This window comes from Rhinatrema bivittatum, chromosome 8 (genome assembly GCF_901001135.1).
Source record: "Rhinatrema bivittatum chromosome 8, aRhiBiv1.1, whole genome shotgun sequence".
Lineage (NCBI taxonomy): Eukaryota > Metazoa > Chordata > Amphibia > Gymnophiona > Rhinatrematidae > Rhinatrema > Rhinatrema bivittatum.
In genome coordinates, this window is record NC_042622.1 from 71,995,226 (window position 1) to 72,021,321 (window position 26,096).

A 26,096-nucleotide genomic window follows, 5' to 3' on the forward strand; every position below is an offset into this window, starting at 1 on the left:
TTCCTCTCAGGCCAGATTCCAAGGTGATGGTGGTGGTGGCAGCCCATCTCCACAGAGAGGAGTTACTGTGCATCCTTACTTGGACGATTGGCTTATCCATGCGAAATCAAAAGCTCTTGCCCAGGAGGCAATTCAGAAAGTACTTCAGCTACTGCAATCCCTAGGCTGGGTGGTCAATCTCGCCAAGAGCCAACTGGAGCCCACTCAGTTGGAATATTTGGGTGCTTTTTTTGACACTCAGCAAGGCAGAGATTTCTTACCATGGAAAGCATCTCCAAGCTGCAAGTCCAAGTTCGAGGTTTAATGCTCAAGCACCTACCCAGAGTCAGAGATTATTTACAGGTTCTCAGGTCGATGACTTCAACATTAGAACTAGCCTTTGCTCATATGAGGCCTTTACAGTCCGCATTACTTTCCCAATGGAACCCAGTCTCCGAGCTTTTTCATCTACCTTTTCCGCTTACGAAGACAGCGCAAGCCAGTCTCGATTGGTGGTTAGTGACGGACAATTTAACCCGAGGAGTTCCCCTGGAGGTGCCCCACTGGACAGTGGTCACCACAAACCCCAGTCTCTCAGGTTGGGGTGCGGTATGCCAAAGAAAATCAGTGCAGGGACTTTGGTCCCCCGTCAAATCGCTCTGGTTGATCAATCAATTGGAAGCCAGGGCTATATGGTTAGCATTGCAAGCGTTCCATCCTCTCCTCCAGGGCAAGTCAGTCAGAATTCTCTCAAACAATGCGACCACTGTGGCGTACATAAATTGCCAAGGAGGAACCAGAAGTCAACCAGTGGCAATAGAAGCTCGCCAGTTGATCAGCTGGGCAGAGCTAAACTTGGTAGGCATAGCAGCATCTCACATCGCCAGCGTGGACAATGTGCAGGCAGACTTTCTCATTCGTCACAGTCTAGATCCTGGAGATTGGGAGCTGGTAGAGTCTGGCTTTCAACTCATATGCGATGCTTGGGGCACACCCAGGTTGCACCTGATGGCAACTTTTCAGAATGCCAAAGCGCCAAAGTTCTACGCTCGTCGCAGAGAAACAGCAGCAGAAGGGGTAGATGCCCTAATGTTGCCTTGACCCACCGAGGTTCTGCTGTATGTCTTCCCACCTTGGCCATTGATCAGCAAAGTGCTCCGGTGGGTAGAGATCCATCCAACGGAGGTCATTCTGATAGCTCCAGAATGGGCGAGACGTCCCTGGTTTGCGGACCTTCTCAATCTCGCAGTGGACGGTCCTCTGCAGTTTCCGGTTCTCCCAGACCTGCTGCCTCAAGGGCCTATTTGTTTGGAGGTCGTCTATCGCCTCTGTCTAGTGGCATGGCTTTTGAAAGGCAGAGGTTAACTCACAAAGGCTATTCTCCGGCTGTGGTAGCTACGCTTCTCCGATCGCGTAAGGCTTCTACCAATCTCACATATGTTAGAGTACGGAAAGGTTTTGAGTCTTGGTGTTTGGACCATGAGGTTGCACCTACCCGGGCCTTGGTGTTGGATATTCTCTGTTTTTTTTACAATCTGTCTTTCTAAAGGGTTGTCATGTAGGTTCCCTCAGAGTTCAGGTTGCGGCACTTGGTTGTTTGCATGGTTCCATCCAGGGTGAACGTTAGTGGCACATCCAGATGTGATTCAGTTTCTTAAGGGAGCAAAACACTTGCATCCTCCGCTTCGGTGTCCTTATCCGTTGTGGAGTTTGAATTTAGTCCTCACTGCCCTTTGCTCAGCGCTTTTTGAACCTTTGAAGAGAGAGATTCTAAAAGATCTTACCTTAAAGGTGATTTTTCTGGTGGCCATTACATCAGCTCGTAGGGTGTCGGAACTTCAGGCGCTTTCCTGTAGAGAACCCTTTTTGCGGATTTCGGACTCGAGCATTTCTTTAAGGACTGTTCCATCTTTCTTGCCGAAAGTGGTTTCCTCTTTTCATGTCAACCAATCGGTGGAGCTACCGGCCTTCACGGACTTAAACCGTTCAGATCCTTTGGTTAGCGACTTACAAAAACTTGACGTTCGCAGAGCTTCGCTGCATTACCTTGAAGTTACTAATGAGTTTCATGTGACTGACCATCTTTTTGTGCTGTGGAGCGGTCCTAAATGAGGTCAGCAGGCGTCCAAAGCTACTATAGCTCGTTGGCTAAAGGAGGCTATTAGTTCGGCCTATCTCCTTCGTGGTAAATCACTTCCTACGGATCTGCTTGCCCACTCTACTCGTTCACAAGCGGCATCTTGGGCAGAGTGTCAGATGATATCACCGCAAGAAATTTGCAGGGCGGCTACATGGAAATCTCGGCATACTTTTGCGAGACTTTACAGATTGGATGTCCAGGCTCCAGTTTCAGGAGGATTTGGAGAGGGAGTGCTTCGAGCGGGCATCTCCGGATCGCATCCCAGGTAAGAAAGCTCTGGTACATCCCAGGAGTCTGGACTGATCCGGGTACATACAGGGAAAGGAAAATTAGTTTCTTACCTGATAAATTTCATTCCTGTAGTACCACGGATCAGTCCAGAGTCCCACTCGTCAGACATGGAAGAAAGGGAGAGTCTACTCTGTTCTTATCTATTTCATTATTTCAGATCAACAAAGATTTTCAATGTTCAGTTTGTTTCTGTTATTATATATAGTTATGATGGTTTTGATAGTTCCATTCTGCTTTGACATTGAGTAATACTGCCGGACTGTAGGCGGCACCAGCCTATTTATAGGCGGAGTTTGTTTTGAGAACTGCTACGTCTCCATCTGCTAGAGAGGGGGCAAAACCAGGAGTCTGGTCTGATCTGTGGTACTACAGGAACGAAAATTATCAGATAAACTAATTTTCCGGAGGAAGTGATGTCACTTCACTGAATGGCCGCCTAGGGAACTTGCTCCCGAAACAGACCTCAATAACTGCAGCGTTTAGCGACCCGAACCTCCAACAAAGCACCGAAACTAGCTGAAGGGACTCTAAAAACAACCAAGTGGTCAGTCAGAAAGAAAATAGCTGACTTAAAACATTTTTCCTTTGACAACGCGAAGTCGCAGCCTCCCGGAGCAGCGCTGGAGGAGGGAGAAGCCTGCGAAAATGTCGGCGAGATTGCGCCGGAGCTGGTGAGTGAAGTACCCCCGCATTAAATATCGGCTGCCGATACACCTCCTCTTACACGCGGCGATTTTCAAGCCTGGTTCGGGGATCTCAAAACGGAGATGGGATCCATGAAGGAAGAGATTAAGGCAATGATAGCAGAGCTGTGTCAAGACCATGAGGAGCTGGGAGTCCGCGTGGGTGCAGCAGAGCAGTGGGTCGGCAACATCGAAGAGCAACAGCAGTCCCTTCAAAAAGAGGTGAAATATCTGCAGGAGTCTAACATTGAGTTACGGGTATGGATTGACGACCTAGAAAACGCTCGAGGCGGGGCAACTTGCGGTTCTGGGGGTGCCCGAAAAAACTGCATATTTAGACTGTAATGTGGTATTAAGGATATCTGTGAGTTAATCCATTACGATAATAATCCCCCGGAAGAGCGATCTGAGATATTCTTAGAGCGCACCAGGCTCTGGCTAAGCCACGGGGTAATCAACCGCGAGACATAGTGGTATGCTTCCACTCGTATCAGATGAAAGAGAGAGTAATGGTGCAAGCACGCAAACGGAAAGATATATGGCGGGGATACAACATTGAGGTCTTTCAGGACTTGTCTGCCCACACAATAAGGAAGCGAAGGGAGTTAAGGAAATCATGACGGCACTACGACAAGGGGATGTGCGATATAAGTGGCTAGTCCCTTTTGGACTCTCCTTCACCATCAGAGGATCCACATCCAGAGTAAAGACTGTGGAGGAAGCTAGGAAAATCCTTGCTGACGCTAGGATGGTGATACCAGGCAGAGTGGATACTTCGCAGTTTGCAGAGCAGGACCGGAGGGGTAACCCCCAGCGCTGGCAGCGAGTGCAATCTGGAGGAAAGAGACTGCGCCGGAATTCGGAGGGATCTACCCCATCTTCTGATCCCAATAGTTGGAAGTGGCAGCACTATAAGCCACTCCAAGAACAGTCTTCTTCCTTAGTAGTTGGAGGTTCGTGGACATCTGAGTCTTCATATGTACTATGAATATATCTGCAGACAATGGACATATTTAAGTGCAGGCTTTATAGCTGTAGTCAGTGTCATACCAGTATGGATATCAGAAAATGAGAGGTCGGGTTCAGATTCCTAGGGGGCTCTGAGTGACCATTCTTCGTACAGCAGATGTGGGGGGAGAGTACTTTATGGTTTAGGGGAGGTTGGGAGTGCTTGGGGGAAGGAGTGGTTTATGTATTTTTTGTTTGAATGGTGTACAGTACTGAAGAGTATTGGGTGTGATACCTAATATGGCGGGAACAATTAGTGTTATCATGGAATGCTAAGGGCTTACAATCATATAAATGCAAACGTCTATTACAAGATGCCCTCAATGCTAAAACAGATATTCTGTTCTGTCAAGAAACACATTTAAGAAAACGGCATGAGAAATTCATGATTTCCCATAATTTTCCAGTACAGTATTATGCTGCTGCCACGGTCAAAGGTAAATACAGTGGGGTTGGCATTCTCTTTTCAAAAAATCTGACAGATGTGCAGATGGTGGTTCGGTAGCTGGAAGGTAGATACCTACTCCTAAAAATTAAAATTGGTCACCAAGTGTATATGTTGTTAAATATTTATGCACCCAACACTGGCCAAGGTCCCTTTATAGACAAAATCGCTGCAGTCATGAGGCAATGGGCAGAGGGAATGTTGATTGTTGGTGGAGATTTTAATTTGCCATGCTATCCTTATTTAGATACCAGTACGAGCAGCTCCGCTAATTCTAAAGTACATAGAAAAAGTCTAAGGAACTTTATGAGGGATTGGGACTTGGTGGATATTTGGCGCCATATTCACACCTCAGAGAGGGACTATACTTTCTTTTCATTGGTCCATGGATCATATTCTAGGATAGACATGTTTTTAGTAGATAAAACCTTGATTAATTTTGTAAAGGAAGCCGGTATTGACGTGATCACGTGGTCAGACCACACGGCAATTCGAATCTCTCTCCATGGCCTGGGAGACCAGGGTGGGGAATGATTCTGGAAACTCAATGAGAGCATGCTGGAGGATAGTCAGTACGAACTTCAGTTACACCAGGAGATGGAATGATATCTAGAGGAGAATTACAATGGGGAAGTATCTCCCACAACGGTATGGGACTGCTTTAAAGCGGTAGTGAGAGGCAAGCTAATTGCGCAAGCCACTCATGTAAAAAAGGAGAGAGAGAGCCGGAGATTTACTATCCTTCAACAACTAGGTAAATTGGAAATTCGAAACAAGCGACATCCTGACCCCCAGGTATGCTCTCAACTGAAAAGTTTATGGAAAGACCTAGAAAAATTAGATGTGGGGACTATAGCGCACCAACTAGATAGAGCAAAACAAGACTATTACGAGATGGGTAACAAAGCGGGCAGGTTGCTAGTTAGACACCTCAAAGCTAGAATGAGTCTTAATCAAATACTTAAAATCCAAAATGAAAAGGGGAAACTTATGTTGGAGAATGCGGCCATTAGGGACCGCTTCACCCAATTTTACCAACAACTCTACTCTAAACGAATGGCCATTTTGCAGAGCGATACCCAGGCCTACTTGTCTGATATTAACTTACCGAAATTGGGGAAATTACAGCAGGATATGTAAATAAGAAAATTACTTCTTACCTGCTAATTTTCATTCCTGTAGTACCATGGATCAGTCCAGATGGTGGGTTATGTCCCCCATCCAGCAGATGGAGTCAGAACAAAGCTTCTGAGGGTACTGTCCTATAAGCCAGTGCACCCTCTGTGGAATCTCAGTATAGAGAATATCAAAGCCATAGAGCTACCAAAATGATGGTGGATCAAGGCATAAAAACCCACTGAGTATGGGTAAAAAATCTAACTAGAACCTACACACAAACTGGAACTGTTATCAAGTACAACGGATTGACTTTCCGCCCAGGACGCAGCCTGAGATCGGAGAGAATGGGCCTTGACCCCCAGTGGGGGCTGTCTACCCACCCCTATATATGACGCCACAATTGCCTCCTTGAGCCAGCAAGCGATGGTTGTCTTTGTTGCCTTAGACCCTTTCCGTGGTCCCGACCAGAGGACAAAGAGATGATCGGAAAGACTAAAGTCATTGGTGACCTCCAGGTATCGAATCAGTGTGCGCTTAACATCAAGTTTTCGGAGATCCCGTGAGTCCTCCTCAGAGAAGGAGGGCAATTCTACCATCTGATTCAAGTGAAAGGTCGAAACCACCTTAGGGAGAAATGAAGGCACTGTGCGTAATGACACCCTGGATTCGGTGAAACGGAGGTAGGGTTCCCTGCATGATAATGCTTGCAGTTCGGAGACTCGGCGAGCAGAGCAGATGGCCACCAAGAAGACCGCCTTGAGCGTGAGGTCCTTGAGGGTAGAGGCACGTAGGGGTTCAAAGGGAGGTCCTGCCAGGGATCGAAGGACTAAATTGAGGCTCCAGGTGGGACAAGGAGTCTGGATCGGAGGCCTTAAGTGCTTTACCCCTCGAAGAAAACGAACTACGTCAGGGTGAGAGGACAAAGGCATGTGTTCCTGTAAATGAACTAAGGACCCCAGGGCCACGACTTGGACCCGCAAGGAATTGTAGGCCAATCCTTTGTCCAAACCGTCCTGAAGAAACTGGAGGATCTGAGGCACAGAAGCCGACCTCGGGCATGTAGAATGCGAAGAGCACCAGGCCTCAAAGACGTGCCAGACTCGCACATAAGCGATGGAGATGGATGTCTTCCTAGCTTTGAGGAGAGTCGTGACTACAGCATCCGGGTACCCCCGGTGATGGAGCCGCCTCCTTTCAAAAGCCATGCCGCAAGACAGAAGTGTTCTGCCTGGTCGAAAAATACTGGTCCTTGGTTTAGGAGCCGCGGCAAGTGTCGCAGGCGGAGCAGTCCGTCCACCGCTAGGTTGATCAGGTCCGCAAATCACGGCCGACATGGCCATTCCAGCGCTACGAGAATCACCGGACCCTGGTGTATCTCTATTCTTCAGAGGACCTTGCCCACTAGTGGCCACGGTGGGAACACGTAGAGTAGGAGATGGGGAGGCCAAGGGAGGACCAGCTCGTCTACTCCTTCTGCGCCGTGGTCCCTTCTGCAGCTGAAGAATTGCAGCGCCTTGGTGTTGTGAGAAGTGGCCATAAGGTCTAGATGGGAGGAGCCTCATCGCCTTCTCTGAGAGCTCCCACTCTCTGGGGTCCAGACTTTGTCGACTCAGGAAGTCCGCTTGGATATTGTCCACCCGGCAATGTGTGAGGCTGCCAGGTGGGAGAGATTTCTCTCCGCCCAAGACATCAGAAGATCTGTTTCCAGGGAGACGTGCTGACTCCTTGTGCCTCCCTGTCTGTTTATGTACGCCACTGTGGTCACGTTGTCTGACAATATCCTGACCGCCTGATGTTGAACGAGCGGGAGAAATTGCTCCAGTGCCAGACGCACTGCCCTTGTCTCCAGGCGATTGATGGGCCACGTGGCTTGGGACTTTGTCCATAGACCTTGGGCAGATCTCGACTGGCAGACTCCCCCCAGCCGATCAGGCTGGCATCTGTGGTGACCACCACCCAGTCTGGAACCTCAAGGGGCACACCCTGTGTGAGATGGAGTGGATCCAGCCACCACAAGAAGCTGTCCCTGGCGAACTGGGGGAGTGGAAGAACGAGTTGATAGTCCTGGGGAAACCGGTTTCCAGCGAGAGAGAAAAACGACCGATTGCCTACTAGTCTTTGCTTACATTTATCCCAAAGTGCTAGAGTATGTATGACTGTAGGTGCAGCATTTTGAATCTCCGGTCTGTCCGATTTTATTTAGTACACCGATCTTTTTTCATAAAGGGTTCCTCCCAGGTCATTCTCTAGCGTTGGCCCGGCAGTGGGCAGAGGGTGTTGTTCTCAATAGGGACATTTTCTAAAGGGTGGCGTAATCGGGGATTTTGCAGAACTGATGACTCAATATGGCTTACCACCCAATGATTATTACTTTTACTTGCAAATCAGACACTATATGGCGCAGCCTCAAGTCAGAAGTGACCACCTAAGGGGCAAATCACTGTTTGAGGGTTTTTGTGATAAGGCTGAGTCCCTGGTTAAGGTTCTTTAAAAAAATATACATGTTGCTTAAAGGCGATCCTCCGATGCCTCCCGCTCATATAAAGCGCTGGGAGGCGGATATACCAGCATTGAGTGCTCCTCAGTACTTGCGAGAAGGCTTCCTGAGGATTAAGCAGTGCTCTATTTCAGCCTCTTTGTTGGAACAGGGATATAAAGTACTATATCGTTGGCATATCATCCCTTCTAAACTACATAAATTTTCAGATAAATGGGATAGTTGTTGCTGGAGGCAATGTGGTGAAACAGGCACATATTTTTACATGAGGTGGATCTGCCCCAAAATTACTGCCTTTTGGGTGGATATTGCAGACCTCATCCTCACCATAACACACACAAGCTTAAGCCCACATCCAGCACTGTTTTTATTGAATATACAAACAACAGAAGGGACGTTGGACCATTTTTATTTAATCACACAAATACTGACTGCGGCTAAGACAGAAATTGCTAAAGGCTGGAAACAGTTAGAGGTGCCAACTCGACAGCAAGTAGTTCAGAAACTTGAAAAGATCCACTATTTGGAATATTTAACATCTATAAGACATATATGCTTGCCTCGGTTTCAGAAACATTGGCAAGCTTATGAAGCCTGGGTACCTGGTATATACACTAGGACAATTTGATTCCTTTTGGGATAAAAGGTATGGGATTAAAGGACTGGCACCCTGGTACATCATTCGTATTGGTATTCTACCACCCATGACCCTATGGGTGACAGTATTTTCTCTTTTGGCGAATGGTCTCCCAGCTGTTAGTTAGTTAGGGGATGGGAGGTAGGGGAAGGGTGTGGTGGGGGAGGGAGGGTATACTATTGGGGAAATATGAATGCAAAAACTAGGTGAAATTGTGCTGTCAACCATGTACGCTTATGATGTAAGCCTCTCAGTTCGTGGTTCAGTTGTAATTTTGGAGTTTGTTTTACTATGTATTAGCTTATTATGTCTCTACCAAACACCTATCTGTTCTTAGGTATTGTTCTATTGTTGTACTATGGTTATTTCTTCAAAAACCCTAAAGAAAAAAAAAAAGAAAAACTAATTTTCCTTTATAGTGCATAAAAAATGTTACATAATTGATGTGAAAGAGACTGATGATTATATTGGGGACCTGTTCAAAGAATCAATATATGTAATGGAGTCCATGTATGGCGGTCTCTATATTTTAATATTGATCATTTATTAATTTGATGCTAAATTCTGTAGTATGGCATTGGAGTAGTAGGTGGTTTATATGGGTTAGTACAGGATGGCCCATGGGAAAAGTAGCCCGCCTCCAATACCAGTGCATTGGAGGCAGGCTACTTTTCCATGGGCCACCCTATATTAAACTATTTTTACCAGCTGTGGTTATTTGAATTAGTTGGGACCCTTACTGTTCAATATATTTATAAATGATCTGGAAAGAAATACGACGAGTGAGATAATCAAATTTGCAGATGACACAAAATTGTGCAGAGTAGTTAAATCACAAGCAGATTGTGATAAATTGCAGGAAGACCTTGTGAGACTGGAAAATTGGGCATCCAAATGGCAGATGAAATTTAATGTGGATAAGTGCAAGGTGATGCATATAGGGAAAAATAACCCATGCTATAATTACACGATGTTGGGTTCCATATTAGGTGCTACAACCCAAGAAAGAGATCTAGGTGTCATAGTGGATAACACATTGAAATCGTCGGTTCAGTGTGCTGCGGCAGTCAAAAAGCAAACAGAATGTTGGGAATTATTAGAAAAGGAATGATGAATAAAACGGAAAATGTCATAATGCCTCTGTATCACTCCATGGTGAGACCGCACCTTGAATACTGTGTACAATTCTGGTCGCCGCATCTCAAAAAAGATATAATTGCGATGGAGAAGGTACAGAGAAGGGCTACCAAAATGATAAGGGAATGGAACAACTCCCCTATGAGGAAAGACTAAAGAGGTTAGGACTTTTCAGCTTGGAGAAGAGACGACTGAGGGGGGATATGATAGAGGTGTTTAAAATCATGAGAAGTCTAGAACGGGTAGATGTGAATCGGTTATTTACTCTTTCGGATAGTAGAAGGACTAGGGGACACTCCATGAAGTTAGCATGGGGCACATTTAAAACTAATCGGAGAAAGTTCTTTTTTACTCAACGCACAATTAAACTCTGGAATTTGTTGCCAGAGAATGTGGTTCGTGCAGTTAGTATAGCTGTGTTTAAAAAAGGATTGGATAAGTTCTTGGAGGAGAAGTCCATTACCTGCTATTAAGTTCACTTAGAGAATAGCCACTGCCATTAGCAATGGTTACATGGAATAGACTTAGTTTTTGGGTACTTGCCAGGTTCTTGTGGCCTGGATTGGCCACTGTTGGAAACAGGATGCTGGGCTTGATGGACCCTTGGTCTGACCCAGTATGGCATTTTCTTATGTCTCTTATGTCTTATGTCTTCTTAACTTTTTTTTTTCATCTTATTTCTTGCAGGTGAAGTTTGACCTTGTGGTCTCTGCTTACTCTCTAAATGAATTACCGAGTAGGTCACATCGAATTAGTACTGTGGAGACTCTCTGGAGAAAAACCAATGGTTTCCTGGTGAGTACCACATCCAGCAGCCATTCTAGAAATTCTGAGGAAACAGGCTAATCAAGGCTGAGTCCGGATCTCAGCTATGATATTCTGGGGAGAGAGTCTGTGTTGTGCCTGTGAATCTTTACAGGCTTCGTGTGAGTGTGTAATGTGTCTACATGTGCTGATTCTGGAGTTCACTTTTCTTTAGCCATGCAAGCAACAGCAAGGTAATGCTATAATAATTTATCCCTTGAAATCCTCGCAGCAGAGGGTACAGAAACTCTTGACATGCCATGCTTCTTTGTAAGTTAAAGCGATTTTTGACAGCATTACTGGAATTATCCTTGCCCAGTTATTGTGGCAATAAAAATTAAGAGTAATGCCAGCACAGATCATTATGACTACTAAAATCGCATCACTAGCTGCTGTTCACAGCTAGAAACATAACTCTGGAATGTGATCTAAACAGAGCTGCCTTGGAAGCACAGGAGGACAGCCTGCTGGGTAACTTTTTTCTCTGGTCTGTAACAGATTGGTGTTATTCCAGAAACTGCTTTTCATTTGGACTAAAAGACCAAATTGAAGGTGCTGCTAGAGCACCTACTGCTGGTTGAATGTGTAAGGGACCTGCACTCTGAAGAGCAAGCCAACAAATGAGCTCTGCAAGTGAAATTGCTGCTTCTTCCAAATACTTACTCTAAGGTAATCTTGTCCAGTAGTAAATCAGAAACTGCTCAAAAAAAGAACCTGATATATCCACCTAAATCATGTAAACAAACATGGATTATTAAAAACAGTGAAAAAGTGACAAAAGTCTTCAAAAACTTAATTTCTTTTCATGAAAAGCTTTATGGGGACAGTTTGTGTACAACTATTCTTCCTTACTGGAATGCCTGAGGTTTTGTCCTGCTGGAGTGTTTGAAAATTAAGAAAAAAGTGGCAAGTGTTTCTTAGTAGTTCATGAGTGTAATTATAGTAATACTTTTCCATAAAAATAAAAATCTTTCTAGATCTATATAAAAAAAAAAAAACCCAGCAGCAACTATCAATGGGAGAATTGGATTCCAAATCTTTTGACTGCATATATGAATGCACTTGAAAAGGAAAGAGAAAGAGTGAGAAAAATATGTTTTTGAAGACTTTTGTCACTTTCTCACTATTATCAGTAGTAAAGCAACACAGAAGTGACTTTTGTGGCATCACAGAATCAAAACATCCAAAATGGCCTCTCCATCACTACATAAAATGGCTACTGGCAGGGAAGCTGTAACCTCCTTACCTCACAGTATTCAAAATGAGGTCGCACCATGGAGTGATACAGAGGCATTATGATATTCTGTTTTATTCTCAATTCCTTTACTAATAATCCCTAGCATTCAATTTGATTTCTTGGCTGCTGCTGCTGCTGCACACTAAGCATAAGATTTCAACATGTTATCAACGATGCCTAGAATCTTTTCCTGAGTGGTGACTCCTAATGTGGAACCTTGCATTTTGTAGCCATAATTTGGGTTACTCTTCCCTACGTGCATCACTTTGCACCTGTCCACATTAAATTTCATTTGACATTTGCATGTCTAGTCTCCCAGTTTTGCAAGGTCCTCTTGCAGTTTCTCCAATTTCTTGGCGTGTAGACAGATGAACTCAGGACCAGTGGGTTTATGCTCCCCTGCCAGCAGATGGAGACTGAGCAAGCTGACATCACAGGTTATATAGCCCTGCAGTGACCCCAGCCTGCCAGTATTCTCAGTCTCCAGCAGATGGTGGACATGCAGCTCCCTATGGGGATTGCTTCGAGCTTTTTGGAAGGAAAAATATGAAATTCTAGATTCAGGAAAAGAAAGCCCCGCTCCCCTGCAGCGATACCTAAAGGTCCCTCCCCCAGTTGAGAATTCCTGAGTTGATTTCCGTAGTCCCTCAGAGATGTTCCTTTGTCCCATAGCTGGGTTTCCCAGCATGGATTTAGCTGCTAGTTCAGCTGAAAGGCAGCAAGTGCTGGAGGCTGAGCACAGCGGTAATGACAGATGCCCTCTCCCCCTGCAGCTGGAGACCGTTTCAGTACTCAGACAGTAAGCGCTGAGCTCAGGTAAGGTTAAAAAAAAAAAAAAAAAAGACAATTTTAACCTCTGAGACCACTAGAGGAATTTCAGGACTTCTTCCGGTCTCCGTTCTTGGGCGCCATACTGATGTTCGTTGGGGTTGAGGAATTGGGCAGCCGGGCAGGTTGCGTGGCCCCCAGTGTGCTAGGCCCCGCACTTAGGTTTTGTTCCTGCATGCCACATGGTAAGCCATGGTGGTCGATTTCACATGCTCTTGTATGTATGCTGCTGCCCTCTACAGGTCATCGATGTGTGCAATGCGCATATGCTTGGCCGCGCTTTCTTCTAGGTGCTTAATTTTTGAGCGCACTTCTTTTTTTAAGCGTGTGCCATTCCGACGCACGCTTACTGCAGTGATGGCGCTGGTAAGCAAGAAGCCTAAGTGGCTTCCTATTTGTGTTACCTGTCATATTAGGGCTTCTCAGCCTGACTTGGCTTCTAACCTGTGTCAGTGCTGCTCAGACGCTCAGGGAATAGTTGTCGTCATCGGATTTTGCTAAGCCGGGCTATTCCCATTCTGAAGATGGATTGGACACGGCTTTGCCTGGGGGGAACGCCAGATCTTGGTTCTCTCTTGACTGACTCCACTGCTAATGAGGGCAGTTCTGTAGGACCAGTTCCAGTTCCTTCTGGCCTTAGTTTGGACCCAGCTGCTTTTCTTGAGTAGAATTCTTTTTCAAGGCTTACAAGCCTTTCTTTAGGCGCAGTCCTCCGCTTCCCCCGTTTCTGTCTGGTCGGACCCTCAGCTGGTGGCTCCTCAATCTGCCAGTCTTATGCTTAAGCACCGGGCTCACCTCGGCTCCCTCCGGGTTTTACCGACAGGAATCCAGATAGCACTGATGATGAGGTTGATCCCGATTCCCTGGAAGATGGGGAAATTCCTCCAGGGCTGGAACCATATTGCGGTTCTTTCATAGAGATGAACTGCCGGCTCTAATTTCCCAGACCTTGAAACAGCTGGGTGTCCCTGGTTCGGATGCTATTTCTGAGACGAAGAAGAATCCCATTTTGGTTTCCTTACATAAAGACACTTGTTTTTTCCCTGTAATTGATGCCAGAGAGGAGCTGAGAGCCAGCAAGTGTTGTAGGAAATAGACTAGCTTATGGAATGGGTGGAAGATCATTTGCAGAAGATCTCGGCTTCTCACATTGCAGGAAAAGAAAACATAAGAGCGGACTTTCTCAGCAGGGAGAGTCTGGACCCAGGAGAGTGGGTGTTGTCAGCTGATTGTGGATCGCTGAGACCTTCCGTTCCTAGACCTGCTGGCGATTTCTCGAAATGCGAAGGTTCCTCGATTCTGCAATCACAGGAGAGAGCTGCGGTCCCTGGGAATAGACACTCTTGTACAGGTCTGGCCAGAAGACAGATTGCTTTTTGCCTTTCCTCAGCAGCCCTTGCTGGGCAGGAAAATTCGCAACATCGAAGGACACAGGGGGCTAGTACTCCTGGTGGTGCCAGGCTGGCCCAGGTGTCCATGGTTTGCAGATTTGATTCTGTCTTACAGTTTGGCCCTTGAGAGGCTCGCCTGTTAAAGCATGGTTATTCCTCTGCGGTGATTGCCACCTTACTCCACACTTGCAAGTTCTCCACTTCCTTGGCTTATGTGCGGGTTTGGAGAGTTTTTGAGGCCTGGTGTGTGGAGTGGGCTGTTCTTCCTCGTTCAGCTAAGATCCCTCTTATTCTGGAATTTTTGCAGGATGGGTTGACCAGGCTTGGCCCTTAATTCCTTGAAGGTGTAGGTTGTGTCTCTTGCCTGTTTCAAAGGCCTGGTGTTTCATTGTCATCTCATCTTGATGTGGCCGCTTTTTGAAGGGGTGAAGCATTTTTGGCCTCCATTGAGGCCTTGAGGTTACCAGTTCCTTTGTGGAGTCTTAACTTGGTGCTGGAATTTTTGGCAGGCCCTACATTCCAACCGCTGCATCGCCTTTCCTTATGGTTGTTGACCTTGAAGACTGTGTTCCTGGTTGCTATATGTTCGGCACGTCGAATTTCTGAGCTGCAAGCCTTGCCTTGTTGGGCGCCGTTCCTTCGGGTGACTCCGGGGGCGTTACAGCTGCGTACTGTTCCATCCTTCTTGCTCAAAGTATCTTGTACTTTTTATTTGAATCAGTCCGATTTCCTTGCCATCCCTGGATAAGGTCAGGAATGTGGAGGAGTGTCTTCTCTTTACTCCTTGGATGTCAAGCACCTTGAGCGGTATCTGAACCTTTTCAAAAGACGGACCACCTGTTTGATCTCCATGGCGGAAGAAAGTAAGGCACTCCGGCTTCACGGGCTGCCATAGCTCGCTGGATTAAGGAGGTAGTCACAGCTGCATATGTGGATGCTGGAAAGCTGTTGCCTACTCAGGTTAGGGCTCATTCATTAGGACTCAGGCAGTGTCATGGGCGGAGGTTAGTTTGTTTTCTCCCGTCGATATCTGCCGAGCTGCAACATGGTCCTCCTTACACACTTTTTCCAGGTTTTATCGTCTGGATGTGCAGGCCTGGAAGGATGCAGCCTTTGTATGTGCGGTGTTGACTGGACAGTGGGCAGCCTCCCACCCTGTTGGCGAATAGTTTTGGACTATCCCACTGGTACTGAGTCCATCTGTCTACACACTAGGAAATGGAAAAATTACTTACCTGTTAATTTCGTTTTCCTTAGTGTGGACAGGTGGACTCAGCTTCCCGCCCTCAGCTGCGTAATGAGTTGTGTCTATAGTCCTCCTGTGTGGGTCCCAAGGGATTACTGGTAAGTGTTTATCCAGTCCCTAGCTTGGGGTACCTAGAATCTTACATGAGTTCAGTGTTTATGGTTGGTTGAGTACAGTTCTTGTTACCTGTTTTTAATCAAGTTTTTTTGCTAGTCTGTCCACAGTTGCTTTTGAAGAGAACACTGGCAGGCTGGGGTCACTGCAGGGCTATATATACTGTGACATCAGCTTGCTCTGTCTCCATCTGCTGGCAGGGGAGCATAAACCCACTGGACCTGAGTCCATTTGTCTACACTAAGGAAAACAAAATTCAAGTAAGTAATTTCTCACAGGACAAGCAGGATGGTAGTCCTCACATATGGGTGACATCATCAGGATGGAGCCCAATCATGGAAAACTTCTGTCAAAGTTTCCAGAACTTTGTCTGGCCCCTACTGGGCATGCCCAGTATGGCACCAACCCTGCAGCCAGCAGGGGTTCCCCTTCAGTCTTCTTTTTTCCGTGCAGCAGTAGCCTCGCGGTTTAGGAGCTCTGAAGAGATTCCTGACAGGAATTTTCCTCATGGACTTATTTAAAATTATTTTGCCTCACAGGGGTCCCTCCTCTAACTTTTCTCAGGCCGCGGTACTCCAGAATGTTTTTCACCGTTTTTCGTCTATTACCGTCGAGTTTGGCCCTCGCGGCCTACTGGCCGTCGACCGTACCGCGGCTCGATTTTTTTCTATGGCCATGGCGTCGGGTTTTCGTCGGTGCCCGGACTGTGCTCGCACCATGTCTATCACAGCCCCTCATGGAGTCTGTGTAATGTGTTTAGGCCGTGAGCATGATGTCCTGACTTGCACCAAATGTGCCCTTATGACACCAAAAGGTCGCAAAGCCAGAATGGAGAAGATGGGGACTCCTTTTCCGTGCTCACACCCCGATGCCGTCCATCGCATCGAAGTCATCGGAACCGGCACAGTCGAAGTCGCACCACCATCGACAACCGTCCGGTGACCGCCCTCCATCGACGTCTTCACGGCCATCGATTCCCGTTTCTCCCCCTCAAGATCGAGGGGATCGAAGGGAGAAACATCACCATCGGCATCGTAAGTCTCGGACCGTCGAGGGAGCGAAATCATCGACCTCGCCACCGTCCGAGCCACCATCGAAGAAGCCCTGTCCAGGAACGGCACCGACCACTCCTGCAACCGGGACATCGAGGCCACCCTCACCCGATCGGGATTTGGGAGTTGCAATTCCGCCTGTAAAGGTGGTCCCTCCGACTGTGCCTCAGCCTCCCTCTTCCGTCACGGAGCCGGAGCTGATTGCCCCAGGTCTACGGGAAGAACTGGACCGGCTGGTCCAGGAGGCCATCGACAAGGCGATGCAACGATTCCAGGTTCCTCCGGCACCGACACCAGCACAGAGAGTGGAACCGGTCACCGACCTGATTCCAGCAGCGCTGGCACCGCTGTTATCCCGGATGGAGGCGCTCATGACTGCCCTTCCACTGGTGATTCCCGGGTCTCCAATGGCTCTGGTGCGCTCCCCTTCATGGGAGGAGAAGCACAGTTTTGCATTCCTCCTTCGGGGGTATTGCCTCAGCCATCGATGCCATTTCGTCCCTCGCCACAGATTCATTCATCGGGAGCAATACGCACATAGGCGCCTTCGATGCCGGCACCGATGCCCCTCAGGGCGTCCACTGTGCCCTCTGTGATTCCTTCGATTTTTTTCGGAGCCTCAGCCGGGCCCTTCGGGTATCCAACCCCCTTCTCGTCCTACAGGTCAGCCTGCTGATCCTTATGACACCTGGGGTGATGATACTTCCACAGACACCGATGATTTACCTTCACCTCCTTCTCCTAATGAAAGTAGAAAGCATTCTCCTCCAGAGGACCTCTCTCATTAATTTTGTGAAGGAAACGTCAGAATTGGTCCCTTTTCAGCTTCAGACGGAGCAAGATGATAGGCACCAGATAATGGAGCTTCTCCAATTCCTGGATGCCCCTAAAGTGATCATTTCTATTCCCATTCATCAAGTTCTTCTTGACCTCCTCAAAAAGAACTGGGAAAACCCTGGATCCATTGCCCCAGTACACAGAAAGGCTGACACTACTTATCTGGTACAGCCAGCCCCTGGCTTTCAAAAATCTCAGCTTGACCACCACTCAGTTGTGGTAGAATCAGCTCAAAAGAAAGCAAAAAGGACGAAACCACACTCCTCTACCCCTCCGGTCAAGGAACACAAGTTCCTAGACAATATTGGTCGACAAGTGTTCCAAGGAGCCATGCTCCTCTCCAGAATTGCTTCTTACCAGCTGTATATGACCCAATACAATAGGGTCATTTTCAAGCAAATACAGGACTTCTCTGAAACCCTGCCTGACCAATTCAAAGAACATCTTCAAATCCTTGTCAACAAGGGGTTTGAGGCAGGAAAGCATGAGATAAGAACAGCTTACGATATCTTCGACACCTCCACTAGAGTGTCTGCAACTGCCATTTCGGCAAGATGCTGGGCCTGGCTCAAGTCTTCTGACCTTCGCCCAGAAGTACAAGACAGGCTCTCTAACCTGCCCTGTATAGGAGATAATCTATTCGGTGAACAGATTCAGCAAATAGTGGCTGAGTTAAAGAACCATCATGAGACCCTCAAACAGCTCTCATCGATACCTTCTGACTTCCCTTCTAGACAGCCCTTCAAGAAGGACGCTAAGAAGTCATTCTTCCGCCCAAGGAAGTACTATCCCCCACCAACAAGGTCCCGAGCTATGAAGCCTTATCAAAAATCTCAGCACCGGAAGCAAAAGCCACAAGCACCTCCTCAGCCGGGGCCTGCTTCAGGTTTTTTACTTTCACTTAGAGAGCAGCAGCCTGATCCCTCTGTCAGGCTTACCAGTGGGAAGTCGATTATGCCACTTTCATGGAATGTGGCAATCAATCACAACCGACCAATGGGTGCTAGCAATCATTGCCCAGGGTTACCACCAGAACTTTCTTGCTCTTCCACCGGACTCCCCACCTCTACAAGCGTGGAGAGTAACCGACCACTCTGTCCTTCTGGAGCAGGAGATTTCCCCCCTTCTCCAGTTAAGAGCAATAGAACCCGTTCCTCTTTCGCAAAAAGGCCTAGGGTTCTATTCCCGGTACTTTTTGATCCCCAAAATGTCCGGGGGGCTTCGTCCAATCCTGGACCTACGTGCCCTCAACAAGTACCTCCAGCGGGAAAAGTTCAAGATGATAACCTTGGGCTCGCTTCTACCTCTTCTACAAAGAGGAGACTGGCTCTGCTCTCTGGACCTCCAGGACGCATACACCCACATTGCGATAGCTCTAACTCATCGCAAGTACCTCCGGTTTTTAGTAGCCCAAGGCACTATCAATACCGGGTGCTTCCATTCAGCCTAGCATTGGCACCACGAGTCTTTACCAAATGTCTCGTAGTTGTCGCAGCCTTTCTCAGGAAAGAAAGTGTTCATGTCTACCCCTATTTAGACGACTGGTTAATCAGGGCCCCAACCCAGCAAGCCGCTCAATCGTACCTGGATTTGACCCTACACACTCTAATTTCTCTATGATTTCTCGTAAATTACGAGAAATCCTATTTAGTCCCATCTCAAACCTTGTCCCTCATTGGGGCAGACTTGGACACCTTACAGGCAAAAGCCTTTCTACCTCAGCAACGAGTGCAAACCCTCGTATCTCTTGCTCACCAGTTGCAGTCTCAGTATACAGCAAGAGCTCGGCAATTCCTTGTCCTTCTCGGACACATGGCGTCCTCAGTCCATCTCACACCAATGGCCCGCCTGGCCATGAGAGTCATAAATTGGACTCTGAGGTCACAATGGATTCAAGCGACTCAACCTCTGTCAACCATTGTCCACATCACCGACGCACTCAGTCTGTCCCTCGCCTGGTGGAAAGATCAGAACAATCTCCTCCAGGGACTGCCTTTTCACCTACCAGATCCTCAACTCATTCTCACCATCGATGCTTCCAACCTCGGCTGGGAAGCTCATGTGAACGATCTACAGACACAAGGATCTTGGTCTCCAGAGGAAGCCAAACACCAGATAAATTTCCTGGAGCTTCGAGCAATCAGATATGCTCTCAGAGCTTTTCAGGATTGCCTATCAAATCACGTCATCCTGATTCAGACGGACAACCAGGTGGCCATGTGGTACATCAACAAGCAGGGAGGCACAGGCTCCTTCCTTCTGTGTCAGGAAGCTGCGCAGATTTGGGCGGAAGCGCTCTCCCGCTCAATATACCTCAGAGCCACCTACTTGCCGGGAGTGCACAATGTCTTAGCAGACAAACTGAGTCGTGTCTTCCAACCACACGAGTGGTGTCTCAATCCCTCGGTAGCAACCTCTCTCTTCCAGCAATGGGATTATCCCCAAATATACCTCTTTGCGTCCCCTCAGAACCACAAAGTGGACAATTACTGCTCCCTCATTCGAAGCGAGCGCTCTCAGCCCAGAGATGCATTCTCCCTCTCGTGGACAGCCGGTCTGCTTTATGCATTCCCTCCACTTCCTCTTCTCTCGTAGACTCTTGTGAAGTTCCGTCAGGGCAAGGGAAGCATGATCCTGATAGCAGCTGACTGGCCACGCCAAGTGTGGTTTCCCATACTCCAGGATCTCTCCATCCACAGGCACATTCCCTTGGGAATGCACCCGCTTCTGATCACTCAGAACGACAGATGTCTATGCCATCCCAAACTTCAGGCCTTGTCCCTGACGGCATGGATGTTGAAAGGTTAATCCTTCAACCACTTAACCTTTCAGATTCAGTTTCTCGTGTCCTGATTGCTTCACGGAAGCTTTCCACAAGAAAGTCTTATTCCTATAAATGAATAAGGTATACCTCATGGTGTTCTTCACAGTCCCTTGATCCCTTTTCCTGTCCAATCCCAAGGTTTTTGGAATATCTCTGGCATTTATCGGAATCAGGTCTAAAGACCTCTTCCATCAGAATGCATGTCAGTGCGGTAGCCGCCTTCCATAAAGGTGTCGGGGATGTCCCTATATCGGAACAACCCCTCGTAACACGTTTTCTTAAAGGCTTGCTCCATATCAAGCCACCTTTACGTCCTCCGGCCCCTTCTTGGGACCTTAATCTGGTTCTCGGGCGGCTCATGAAACCACCATTCGAACCTCTTCACTCCTGTGAGCTAAAATATCTCAAATGGAAAGTGATTTTCCTTTTGGCTATCTCTTCGGCTCGCAGGGTTAGTGAGTTACAGGCCCTAGTTACCTATCCGCCTTACACTAAACTCCTGCAGGACCAGGCGGTACTCCGCACTCACCCTAAAGTTTTGCCTAAGGTAGTTTCGGAGTTTCACATTAATCAATCCATCATACTACCTATCTTCTTTCCCAGGCCCCACTCCAACCCAGGGGAACAGGCTCTGCATACCCTCGACTGTAAACGGGCTCTAGCATTCTACCTAGCCCGTACAGCTGCCCACAGGAAGAGCACTCAGTTATTCGTCTCTTTCCATCCCAACAAATTAGGGCAACATGTGCGTAAGCAGACTCTCTCCTCTTGGTTGGCGGACTGCATATCTTTTTGCTATCAGCAAGCAGACATTCCTTTCCAAGACCGTGTTAAAGCATACTCTGTGAGGGCCATGGCGACTTCAGTAGCACACCTACGATTGGTGCCGCTTCCTGACATTTGCAGGGCTGCCACCTGGAGCTCTCTCCACACTTTCGCAGCCCACTATTGCTTGGACAAAGCCGAATGACAGGATTCCATCTTCGGCCAATCTGTCCTGCGTAACCTATTTTCAACGTGACGCACCAACACCCTTCCGCCTGCCCGGTGGGGTTCAGGATGCCCTCTACCAAATTCCACCCCAGTTGTTGTGCCTGTTGCACGCCGTTGGGTACATTTGGTGCATGATCGGACATCCTCAGCTCAGTACTCACCCATATGTGAGGACTACCATCCTGCTTGTCCTGTGAGAAAGCAAGTGTTGCTTACTTGTAACAGGTGTTCTCACAGGACAGGAACAAGATGTTAGTCCTCACGAAACCCGCCCGCCGCCCCGCGGTGTTGGGTTCGTAACGTTTTGTTTTATTTTTTTGGCACTGCCTGTAGCTATCAAATAAGACTGAAGGGGGACCCCTGCTGGCTGCAGGGTTGGTGCCATGCTGGGCATGCCCAGTAGGGGCCAGTCAAAGTTCTGGAAACTTTGACAGACGTTTTCCGTGATTGGGCTCCATCCTGATGATGTCGCCCATATGTGAGGACTAACATCCTGCTGTCCTGTGAGAACACTTGTTACAGGTAAGCAACACTTGCTTTCTCCAATCCTGTTGTGATTTAATTACTTTGAATAATTTTGTACCATTGGCAAATCTGATCACCTCATTCGTTGTTCCTATTTTGCCAAGAACATGCAGATTTGTTGCCACACTTCCCGGTCCCCTGCTGACCCAGCTGCTCCCCGTACCCAAGCGAAATAGGTCCTCCGCCCGGGCTTAAAATGCTGATAGCCTGGGCGGAAAGCAGCAGGACAGCTGAAGTCAGCGGCACCGGCATGCTCTCTTCTTCCCGCCCCCCCCCCCCGCGGCCCGGAAGAGGAAGTGGTGAGCAGTGGGTGCGTGCGCGGGAAGAAGAGACCATGCTAGTGCAGGCAGCATCGACTTGAAGAAGAGAGGTGCGGCTCGGAGAAAAATGAGGAACAACTTCAACCCCCGCGACCGATGGGACTCCTTCGCTTTCAGCCCTCGTGGAGAAAGGAGGTTGTTGCTGCCTTTAGGGTTGGACATGGAGGAGGCTGCTGCTGCCACTAGTTCAGGGGGGGAGAGTGAGTGAATGAGCAAGCATGTGTGTTTAAGATCCTGTGTGTGTGTGTGTGATAGCATGTATGTGAGTGAGAGCTGGTTTAGGTGAGGGAGCATTGAGTATGTGACTGAAAGCATGTGTGAAAGTGAGAGAAAGAGAGAGCATGTGTATCTGTGTGTGACTGAGAGCTGGTTTAGGTGAGGGAGTATGTGATTGAGAGCCTGTGTGTGAGAGAAAAGGACAGCATTTATGTGTGTGATTGAAAGCCTGTGTGTGTAAGCGTGAAAAGATAGACAGCATGTGTGTAAATGTGTAATTAGGAGTGAGAGAGAAAAAGCATGTGTATATGTGAGCGATTGAGAGCCAGAGAGAGGAGAAAGTTGCAAGCAAATCATCCCTCCTCCTAATTCAAAACAATCTCAGGGCACCTGGATATCAAACGTTCCCAGGTATGCAGAGCAAAACATTTTTTGTATCCTTATTATTTTTCATTACTGGGTCTTTGTGTCTGCTATTTTATTGGTATCTAGAAATTTTTATATGATTTTTTTAATTATTGGATATTCCATTCATCCGCTGTTTTGAAATAATCTGTTCTTTTTGTTAGTATGGTTTTACTGCTACTGGTTTTATATTTCTTGATTTGTTTTGTAATGATGGGTGATGTTTCTTTTTTTCCTTTGTAACACTGCATACAGAGACTATGGTTTGTTGCGGTTTCCAATTCAGTTTTTGTCTGCATGTTTCTAGTTAAGCGTTTTGGTCTCTTTATTCTTTGTGATTCAGGTGAGGTTTTCTGCTGGTGTGTAGTTTCTGTGTAGGGCTCTATTGCAACCTGACTTGGTCCGTTTTCCTTATAGGAGATGTATTGGTGTCTTAAGGCCTGGTGTAATATTTTCAGTGTTTGCCTTTTCTTAGGTAAGGTGGTTACTGTTTAAGTGCTGGAAATTGGTGCTGTTTTGGTGTGGGATGTTTACCATGTATGCAATTTCTGTTCAGACAGAATACGTATCTTTTTTCCTTGTATCATTCTTAACAATAAAAATAATACTGGACTTTTATTTTTTATTTCCACCGTGAATTGTAATGAGCAATGTGTCACATGTGAGCTTGGTCTGTCAGGTGTGTCACGATGGGAAAAAGGTTGAGAACCACTGCTTTAGAATATACCTGTTTTATAAGCAGTCTGGGATAACCATTCTATGCATGTTTACACTATAATAAAACAACTGTTTGGTAACAACACACGCAGCCATATTTCTCTCAATATTTACAGCCCCAGCATCACATTGGATGATACTCTGCCCAAATCCTCAGTTGAACCCCACCTATAACCAGCTATTTTAAAACTCCTCAGTCATGGCCTTGCTCTCAACTCCAAAGCTTCTTATTTGCTTCTGATGTGTCTCGTCTGTCTCTGTCTTGATTTATATGGTTAGTGCCATGCAGCAGGGGCTAGCCATTATATGTGTCTGTTCCACGCTGAGTATATCCACTCTATGCTATATGAATGATGATATAAAGGGTCATAAAGATGCAACCTTTTAAGGGCTGAACAGCAATACAGAATTTTTCAGGGTGCACATGGAAGGTTTAAGGTTTAAAGTTTATTTGTACTTGTATACCGTTGTCTTGGCGTAGCCTTCACAGCGGTTAACATAATAAAATACAATAAAAGAAAATTACAAACACTAATAATAATAATATGAGATAAAATTTAACAAGTGAAAATAAGATATCCTAATAAATAATGTCAGAAGCCATAAATATTAAACCAATAAATACTAAAAGACATAAAACATGCTTTCAGTATTAAGTTAATAAAAAGTCAAAGCCACGTATGATTGTACAGTTACATGGATACCTATTTCTTATCTTCATTATACGCCGCATGGAATAGCCAAGTTTTAAGTTCTGCTTTAAACTTAGTTTTTCCTGCTGCATTCTTAGTTGCATTGGTAGTGAGTTCCATAGCTTTGATCCTGCGATGGACAGTGCCCTTTCTCGAATCTGACTAAGGTGTGCTGATTTAATGGAAGGAATTGATAAGAGACCTTTGTTGGCGGATCTGAGGTCTCTTTGTGGTACATGCAATCGCAAAGCGGCATTAAGCCATTCTGTTCTTTCTCCATAAATTATGGTATGTATTATACATGCCGCCTTATATTGTATTCTAAAGTGCACAGGCAACCAGTGTAAAGTCATCAAGGTTGGTGTAAGTTACGTTCACTATGATCTTATCTTGTGGATGGAGCAAGTTCAGTGCATCACTCTTACAGGACCTGCCTGGAACGTCTGCTCATCACAGCCCTATCACTAGTACTCACGTGGAATTGGTATATCTTGGACCACATATGGAACCAGAGAGAAATAGTAACAGAATTCAAGAAGGCATGGGATAAGTACCAAGGATCCTTAGTTGAGAAGGAAAAGCCAGAGGTCAGGGGGGAGCGGACTAGATGTGTCTGTCCTATTCTGTATTTGTATATGCTGTCATAGTTTGTGCCGCTTTGTTCTGTGTGTGTGGTTTGGGGTTATGAGTGGATCTTGTCCTCTTTGCTGACGTTTTTAAAGCCTGCCGTTGTCCTAATTTAAACTGTGGGTTTTATTTTCAAGGTTTTAATTGAAAATGGGACAAAGGAAGGTCATCATCTGCTGATGGAAGCCAGAGACACTGTGCTGAGGGTGAGGAACGTGTTTATTGTGACTTCTTTCTCCTCGTGGGGCAGAAGATTCTTATGCTCCTATCTTGCTGCGGATCATAGAAGCTGAGCCTCCCTCTCTGTTTGGAAGGATGTTTGAATTTGATCTTTTTTATGCCGTCTATTTAAACAGTTTTACATATCACATTCTCCAAGAAAATTGCTCAGGGCGGTTCACAAAGTTACATTTACTATATTACTATGTTCTTTCAGTTACCGTAAAGCAATAAAACATTGAGAGAAAAGCTCCTGGGAGGGTGAGAAAATGTAAGTGAAGTGGAAGGAACAGTAGGCTAAACTGAAAGGAGCTATAGAAAGAGCAGCTCATCTTTATGTTAAGAAAGTAAATAAAAGTAAGAGGAACGAGACCAGCATGGTTTTCAAAAGAGGTACCTGAAATAATAAAAGCAAGAAAAGGGCATTCAACAAACCTAAGGGATCTCAGAAGGAAAAGCACAGGAGGGAACATCTGGTGAAGTCAGAATGGCGGAAGGGTGAGTGGAAGAAAAGATGGCTAAAAAGGTAAAGCGAAGCAACAAGAATTTTTTCAGGTATGAAGGAAAGGAGGAAGGGCAGAGGTGGGACTGTAAGATGGAGAGGAGATGAGGAGACTTGTGAAGGGCAATAAGGGGGACAAACAAATTTCTGTTCATATTCGCTGAAGAAGGGGTTGGAAATAGACCTCCCAGTTGTTGGCAACCATACGTATGATAGTGGGGTAAATGGCATGCTACTTATGGAAGAAAGGGTATGTGTGGACCTGCCAAAACCAAGAGTGGGACAGAGTGCGAATTCTTATGGGTGTCCAACTCTGGTCCTTCAGGTTATTAAGATATTGTCTACTTTTAATTAATTTTTCTTTTTCAACCATTGTCTTGCTTTATGATATACCCCATGTCTCTTGTGCTATGTTTCTCTTATTAACTGTAAGCTCTATTGAGCAGGGACTGACTTTGTGTGTTTGTACAGTGCTGTGTATGTCAAATAGCACTATAGAAATGTTTAGTAATAGTATCTTTAATGAATATGCATGAGATAAATGTGCACGCACACTGCCTATTGTATGCAGATTTCTCATGCATAGTCATTAGGTATATCCTAAAAACCTG

At 46.5% G+C, this 26,096-nt stretch overlaps 1 protein-coding gene across 3 annotated transcripts in view; it reads left to right on the forward strand.

The window, feature by feature from the left end:
• Positions 1–26,096, forward strand: part of METTL17 (methyltransferase like 17) — a 97,671-nt gene that overhangs the window by 57,648 nt on the left and 13,927 nt on the right. For all 3 annotated transcript variants that reach the window (XM_029614940.1, XM_029614942.1, XM_029614941.1), the window contains exons 9-10: positions 10,624–10,731; positions 24,902–24,970. In XM_029614940.1, the coding sequence (XP_029470800.1) occupies positions 10,624–10,731; positions 24,902–24,970 (177 nt within the window). The remainder of the gene's footprint in view (positions 1–10,623; positions 10,732–24,901; positions 24,971–26,096) is intronic.